At 42.5% G+C, this 8309-nt stretch overlaps 1 protein-coding gene across 1 annotated transcript in view; it reads left to right on the plus strand.

Moving 5' to 3' along the window:
- The window catches only part of ASAP2 (ArfGAP with SH3 domain, ankyrin repeat and PH domain 2), a 210861-nt gene that overhangs the window by 143984 nt on the left and 58568 nt on the right, over positions 1-8309 (plus strand). Inside the window, exon 17 of the mRNA XM_019520660.1 lies at positions 4628-4715. Within this exon, the coding sequence (XP_019376205.1) occupies positions 4628-4715 (88 nt within the window). The remainder of the gene's footprint in view (positions 1-4627; positions 4716-8309) is intronic.

An 8309-nucleotide genomic window follows, 5' to 3' on the forward strand; every position in this document is an offset into this window, starting at 1 on the left:
GTAGGGCTACGTGACCTAATCAAAACAGTAGCAGGTACTGGTCCCTTATCTGCACTTTAGCTCCTTCTCTTTGCAGTAGTAGAAATGAACTAACAGCAATAACTATAGGAAACTTAACCAATGTGTGGTGTTATCAAATTGATGAGAAATTTATTGCTAGAGAGTGAAACAAAGTTGTGCATCCAAACATTAATATTACCAGTATTGGTGTTGACCTACTCAGTGGAATAGACTAATCTCAATTTAAAAATTTTAAGATGTCACTTCTTCTAAAATGAATTTGGGTTCTGGAAGGATTTTAAAAGTGGTTGCACTTAAAAAGTGGAGGCACTTCCCTGTGTACCCGAGTGCTAATACCAAGGCTGGGGAGAGAACTCCAGAACTAAGTTTAAAGATCAGGTAAAAAGGAGGACAGGACCCTTTTTATGTTCAAGGGATTCTGTTACCCTTTATTATTCATGCCATGTGGACATGTATGGACATATACTGAGCTGTACGCTAGCTGAGCAAGTATGTAGCTATATATGGGCACTTTGTGTATGTGTGTATATCACAAAATTGTAGCTGGAGAAAAATCCATGACAAGTAGATGATAAAACACAAAAGCAATAATAGCTGAGTAGTTAGGGCACATAGGAAGCTAGAGACCTTTGTTGTAGGCCCCCTTCACCCAGAGCAGGTTCAAACCTGTATTTCTGATGTTCTAGTACAGGGTTTTTCAACCTTTTTGGATCAGTGTACCCCCGGCAGCCAGATGCAGAGTAGCGTACCCCCAGTGGAGCCTGGGCGGGGTGGGATGGGGGAGGGTGGCTTGTGACCAAATGTGGAGTGGCAGCAACCACCACGTGTGAGCTTCCCCCGCGTCCGGCCAGGCAGGAAGCAGCCGCGCAGAATGGTGCATGGCGATGCTCCATCCCCGCCCACGTGTACCCACTAAGACCTTTTCAAGTACTCCCGGGGTTACACATACCCGCTGTTGACAACCTCTGTTCTAGTACAACGTTCTAACTTCCATGCTATAGGTTAGGTACTTTTCAGTCCTTTCTCCAACACATTTTTGAAGCTGAGCCACTGCACCTTGTTTTTAATAGGCATTAGATAAATTCTCCATGGCATCCATTTATTTTTCTCTCATATTTGGGAGCAGAACCTAGGGTTTGGCCTCTTCTAGAGCAGCATGCATCTCCCTTAGCCACACAATCTAGCTTCTTCTAATCCTCCTGCCTTCCCATATCTCTTTCTCTCTCTTAGCTGCCCCAGAATCAGCTTCAAAAGGTATTCTGGAAAAGCAATTGGATAATGTCTAATTTGTGGTGTGGTGGCTAGACCATTGTGCTGGTATGCTAGAGAGATGTAGGTTCAAATCCCATCCTGGTGATTGAGACCTGGAACCTGGTTCTCTTACCCTCTGGGCAAGTGCTCTACCTACTCAGCTAGTGGGTTAAAACATAGGAGCCCTTCACTCATTTTCTAAAACATGTCACTGTACACATGTACATAGCTGGGTACCTACCTAGCCAATGCATAACCTTCTGAGCATGTGCAGCAGACATGCACATACATGTATGCACAGAAACAGTAATAGAAGTGGAAGTTGTGTGTATGTGCCAAAAAAACCACTTGCATATCTAGGTAGATGCCATTTAGGCGCACAGAAGGTAACTGAATTCCACCCTAGACCTTCTGATTTACACTCCATGTTTTAGACGTCACTGGAAATAAGGTTAGTGCTGTATATGCCCTGGCCTGTGAGGGTCCATTATAACTTTTCTGAGTCCAGCACACTTCGGAATTTTTTTTGAACTTTTACATTTTTAATCTGTTAAACGCAACTTAACTGTATGAGCATGGTAAAAAATAGTTTGTCAGACATTTATCTTATTATTTTGTTTTATTCCAAACCTACATTATAATCAATCTGAAAGCTCATTGGAAAATAGGATTAGTTTAAAAAAAAAAACAAGGCGTGGGGAGGCTTTTGTCAAAATGTTGAACTACAAGCCAAAATGAGGAAAACTTATTTTTATGAATGTTATTATGTATTTAGAGGCAAAAACCACTTAGTTCATGATATTTTCCTGCCTAATTCTCACTTGAATAATTGTCAGTAGATTATTTGGTGATTGTCTGTTAAAATAACCAAAATTGCTTTCTCTGCACAGCATGCAACTTTCCATCAACTTCCAAATAAAAACCCCTTGAGAACTGAGGGGAATACAGTCTGCTTATCCCATGGTTGCTATTCTTCTCCAGCCAAGACATTTCTGGGTACATACTTGCTTGACTTAGTCCAGATAAGCAAGGGGTGGGCAGTTATTAGGGCTAGAGGGCCACTTAGGAAATTTTGGTGAGCTGTTGTGGACCAGCTCAGCACCCACCCTTTCCCTTCACCCTCACAACAATTCACCAAAACTCTCTAAGTAGCTCCTGTGGGCAGGGTACATTTGGCCAGGCAGGTGGGATGACGCTGTGGGTGGGTGGCCAGCGTCCAGGAGAGGCTACAGGCAGCCAGGACTGGGATCTCAGGGTGGTGACAGCACAGGGCTGGGGGCTGGGGCCTGGGGCAAAGCTGTAATCTGCTCCCTGTGTGATGGATCATGACTGGCCCGAAACCAGGAGGGGGGCAGAGCATGTGCCCATGACTCAGCCTTCACTGCCTCTGCCCCAGGACAGGCATGCACAGGCAGCCTCAGTACAGCACAACTGCGGAGTGGTGTAGCCCAGCAGTGCAGAGCAGCCTCATTTGGTCATGATCCATCAGGGCTGGCTCATGCTTCTGGGCTGTGCTACTCTGAGCTGTTACTGCCTCACGATCCCAGCTCCACCTGCCTGTTGCTCCCAGATGCTGCTCCCCCACCTGCCCCTGTTCCCATCCCATCCTCCCAGCTGAGTGCACCCTACCTGTGGGGGTCCCAGGCCAGTCTCCATGGAGACGCCATCTGGCACCCCTAGCAGTGGGTGTGGGGCTGATAGGCTGGGGTGCCTGGGCAGCGGGGCTGGATCTGGAAGCGGCAGTGACACTGGCAGCGGGTTGGAAGGAGCTGCTGCTGCCAGGAAGCGGAGTCCGGTTGCTGCTCCACCCTAGCCCCACTGTGTGCCGGGAGCGGCCGCATGGGCTATGGCTCAGGCTGCTCCCCAAGCATGGGCCAGATGGGGCTGAGGGACCCGCCGCAGGCCAGATGAAATCCTTGGTGGGCTGAATCCTGCCCACTCCTGAGCTAAGCTTTCCGTAGCTTCGCTGTCCCAAAACGCCCCTTTTCATTTGGTCTCTCTCCGCTTTTGTAGACAGAAGAGAACACACATTTGTCCAGGTCACCAGACTTTCATCACTGCTTCTATACTTGTTTTATTCTAGGGAAATCCATATATATTCTTCTCCAGAGACATGTTCTTTCTTCTTATTTAAGATAATTATTTAAATCACTCAGTTTTATAGAAAGCTGTCCAAGTTGTCCATTTTTCAATATTCTTTTGCAGCCTAGTAACATAATATTATGGTATACCAACTTGATTTTACAAATATCTCAATTTTTACATTTTTATCTTGCTAGATTGGCTAATTAAACACATGCTCAAACTGTTTTGACTCTCAGTTATTTTAAAAATTGTTATGTATTATTCTATCCTTGCAGTTTTACTTACCAGACTATTTAAAGAAGTGACTCTTCCATGTAGTGCTCATCGTTTAATTTGATTTCTGACTTAATTGTTTTACATAAGTCTACAACTGCTGTTCTGTCATAGCAGATACAAGTAATTACTGGATTCCAGGAATTCCTTCCCTTAAATGAGGGGAAGGACCAGCCATTTTAGAGGAAAGGGGCGTTCTGTGCAGAGTTGCTATTTTAGTCATCTTCTCAGAGTCCTTGTAAATATTCAAAAAAACCCAAAAATCTTTATAGTGGGTTTTACCTTTGAAACATACTGCTTCTATTCCATGTGAGAAGATTTCTTTCTACAAGTACTTCAGTTTTGTAGAATATAGTGTGTTGGATGTCTTTGTTATGATGTAATTTAAGACTAATTTTCTTTAGTTTTGTATGTGCTGTTAAAGTGTTCTTTGGGGACTTTTTATTGTCCATCAGTGTGCCTTGTTTATTATGTATGGGACAGAAGAAAATTATTATAGATCCTTGCTGGAACATTGCTGTGTTTAATGTAATAAAGCACAGCCTTACTTGAAATACCAGTGAAAATATTACTAGAATGGGAATCATTTGATTAAGAAGACTGTAATGATCAAGGTCATTTGACTTTGTTGTATGTCTTTAGGCAAGTATTATTACAGGTAATTTAACTAAAATGATACATCCTAAAGCTATACTTTGGATTCTTGTCACTTTCATCAAGTACCTAAATTGTCTTCTCCAGCAATGTAAAAAGCATACAGGAGAATATATAAGGAAAACAGAAGAAAGTATTAGTTCAAATGATTACTTTCGTCTGACCATAAATAGTGATATTAATCAAGTTTTGCAGTCTTCCTAGTCATGCTCAGACGTATTGTAAAACATTTAATTGCCAAAGGATTGTACCTACAGGGATAAAAATCGTAATTATTCACTATGTGCATCTTACTAAAGGATTTTACTTTCTGTGTTCTTTTTTTTTTTTAATCTTTAAATAGGCTAATCGACCTCCTGCAAAGCTCAATCTGTTAACTTGCCAAGTGAAAACAAACCCAGAGGAGAAAAAATGTTTTGACCTCATATCACGTAGGTTTGTTGTTCAGGTCTTTGCTTCTAGGTAACTTCAAAGTTATCTCATTGTTTCAGTAAATGTATTAATAATCAGATTTAGCATTATGATAGCATTCATGAAATATTTTAAGATTATGACATGCTATCCTTGAAAGTGTTGTTTGTTTGTTTGTTTTTTACCTTTCATCCATTTGTTATAATGTTATTTGTTCATTTAGCTAAACTGTTAATGTATAAAGATTGGGCATGTTCTTTCATTTCATATTATTTTACATGATTCTACAGTAGGGTAACAGTATTTCCAGGATGGTCAGCTATGATGTCAAAAGTATAAAGTTATGACTTTACTACAAAATCAAAAAGAAGAATTAATGTTCTTCTTATGTATATTCTTCCATACCACATGCCCTCAAATAAGACGCACACCTTGTTTTCAGAAGGCAGAATGTAGAAATAATAATTTTCCAGTCATGGCTGCCTGTGCGACAAAGTAAGTCCTCCTGGAAACACAGTGTTCAGGAAGTGTGGCATCTGAGGAGACAATCTGGATGAGACATCAGGAACTTCCTGGTGTGGCAACACATTAACAAGGCTAGGCCCGAGACCTTTGCAAAGGTAGTAGTAAGACTTACTTTTTCCTGTAGTCTTTATGTAAGATCTTGTAGATGATGAAAGGGTTGTTTTAACACCACAAGCCTCATTAAGATATTACAGACTGCATTTAGCATTTCACTTGCCCTCAGCCAGCTCAGTGGGTCTTCAGCCAAAAGTTACTGCCTCACCAGCACAGTGAGAGGATTAACACTAAATACTGCCCCTACTACTTGCTGACCATTTTGGTATCCATTTTAGTTTAGTGCCTACTTGTTTCTTTTCTTCCCCACTTCTGTTTCAGCAAAGAAGAAAATAAATTAGCTTTCCCTAATTAAGGCATGCACCTCAATTTGCGGGGGGGGGAATATTTTTTTCTTTAAATAAAATTGTGTGTTTATTTTTTTAAATAGACTTTTAAAATTAGTTATTAAAAATAAATGATAACCCCCAGGCTGCCTCTAGATGGTTTTGTTATGCTACAATGTTTGTAGCATGACAAAAAAATAAAGTGCGGTGGGCAGCCACATGTTTAAAGCCCCCTGGCTGGAATGCAATGAAGGCATGCTTTTTGGCCAGGGGGTGATAGAGTGCCCCGGGGGAGCCTGTCAGTAAGCCTTTTAGCTAGGCAGCTACAACTTTAGCTGGCTGTTGGTGTTCAAGCAGCAGCAAGCCTTCAAATTTCCTGGATTTCAGGCAGCCTCCTCACCCTTGCTGTCAGACAGGTGAGGGAGCTGCCTGGGAGTCCCCCACAGTAAAAAGAGTTGATTGGGGTCTTCACCCTGATGAGCCCCCACCAGCTGCTTGCATAGGGGCAAGGGAGGTCCCTGCAAGCAGTAGTAGGAGCTGACAAAGGAGCCCAGACTCCCCCATCAGCACATGCCTCATTTACAGGGAGCTCCTTCACCCTTCCTGCCCAATTGGAAGTTTTCTAGAGGTTCCTGTAGGGTGCAATGGGGCAGCTGGTCCACATGCAGTGAACTTTAAAGGGCAGGTGTGCGGCCTGGCACCAGTGTGTGTGTCTTGCAGGTTGCTTGTGCTGGACTACTTGTGTACTTGGAACTTTAAATGTAATGTGTCCCAGAGGCCTAAAGGAAACAGTGAAAAACTTTAAAAAAAAAAATGATTTTCTTGTAAATTAATTTGTTTCAGTCTAACAGCCCAAAGTAGAGACAGAATATGAACATTTAGGATTTAGGTTTTAAACACACCAGGGGGTGGGACACAGGGTGAGGGTGAGCCTGGGGCATATGGTGCAAACGGGGTGTTCTTGTCTTGTATACTTCATTTTCCCCTCATTAATTGTATATTACATTTTCCCCTCATCATTAATGTGGTGGGCCACACAACTGCTTTATTGTTGATGCTTGCCGGGTCCTCATCCTGGGTGCATGGGTGTGATGCACATGTGAGGAGGTGGTCAGCAATCTAGTGTATCACCATGCTTGCATATTGGACTACCCTTTAAGCCAGTCTTATGGAGTGTGACATTGAAGCATCCAGCTTCAGAGGGAATCCTGTTTAGTTTCATTCGTAAGTTGTGAGGGAGCTCATACCCGGGGGGATAGGGTGTTGGATTGCTCATGGGAGTTGTGGATGCACAATGTAATGGTGGGGGGAGAGTTGCAGGTACACCGTGCAGCGGGAAATACCCATGCAGGTGTGCAGTGTAGTGATGGGAGGAAAGGGTCCAAGGCGCATGGTGTAGAGCAGGGGCACGCAATTACTTTGGGCAGAGAGCCGCTTACTGAGTTTTGGCAAGCCATTGAGGGCCGCATGGCAGGCAGCCCAGGGCAGCTTAATATTAATTTTCTAAATTTTTTAGGGGCCTTGCAGGCGGATAGAATGGCCTGGTGGGCCACATCTGGCCTGCGGGCTGCATTTTGCTCACCCGTGGTGTAGAGGGATGCAGGTACATGTTAAGTGGTGGGTGGGTGGGGCATTCATGGAGTGTGCGGCCCCAGGGTCCACAGCTCACCCTAGTGTGGCCTGCAGGGTATGCAGTCTCGGGAAGTTGGACAGCCCTGTGTAAGGACATGAAGGAAATAGGTTACACCCTGATTCCACCCACCTGTAGTTAGGTTTGGAATTCTTGCTAGAATTCCATTGATTTCAAGTCAGTGGGACTTAGCAAAGACCTTGAGATTTGTCCTCCCATTGACTTTCAAGTCAAGTCAAATCAATGGGCCTTGCCAGGCTAAAGTCACATAAGCACTTCTGAAAATTTTAACCCACACCTTCATTGCATTTGTGTAGCTATGAATTAAAATGATAATTTGCTTTACCATTAATGAATGCTGTACTCTCCTATATCTTAGTTCCTGTTATTCTGCCCTTGTTCATTATTTTCTGCTGCTGTTCTTAAATAACTTCTTTATCTTATACTCTTTGAATGTACTGGTTTGCAGTGGGTTTCAACGGCACTTGCTGTTGCTAACGCTGACTTTTTCATACCTCTTAGTTTAAAAAAATCCTTCTTTTGTCTGCCTTTTATTAAAATCTTCCATCAGCTTTCTCCACCTACTTTAGACCCTCTCCCTCTCTTCCCCACTACCTCACTTAGCACTGATTTCTTTTCTATTTTTTCATACAGCTTCATTCTCTTGGAGGGGGCACTTTCTCCTGTATACTTTTCTTATCAGGAACAGCTTCTCTAGACCTTTTTGCCTTGATAGCTGGCCAAATTCCTGTAAATTTCAGGCTAAAATATCTCTCCCGCCACACTTTTGCTTTATTTCCCTCTTTTCTGCCTTTACCTGCTTTTTGTTTGCTTTTGCACTTATATATCATCACAGCTACAACATCACCTTTACACTACCTTAAGTATACTACCTAATTCTGTATTCTTTATTTTTCTTCATTTATGTAACTGAAATGTTAGGAAGTTTTTAGAATTTTCATTATCATTTTTATTGTTGTTTTATAATAACAGTGGTATACTTATGGAAGAAGAGGGGATATTCCATACTCTTTTTTTCCCCCCCTTCTTTTTTTTTTTTTTTTTTTTTTTTTTTTTTT

The sequence above is a fragment of the Gavialis gangeticus genome, unplaced genomic scaffold (assembly GCF_001723915.1).
Source record: "Gavialis gangeticus isolate Ggan-Ray unplaced genomic scaffold, GavGan_comp1, whole genome shotgun sequence".
Classification (NCBI taxonomy): Eukaryota; Metazoa; Chordata; order Crocodylia; family Gavialidae; genus Gavialis; species Gavialis gangeticus.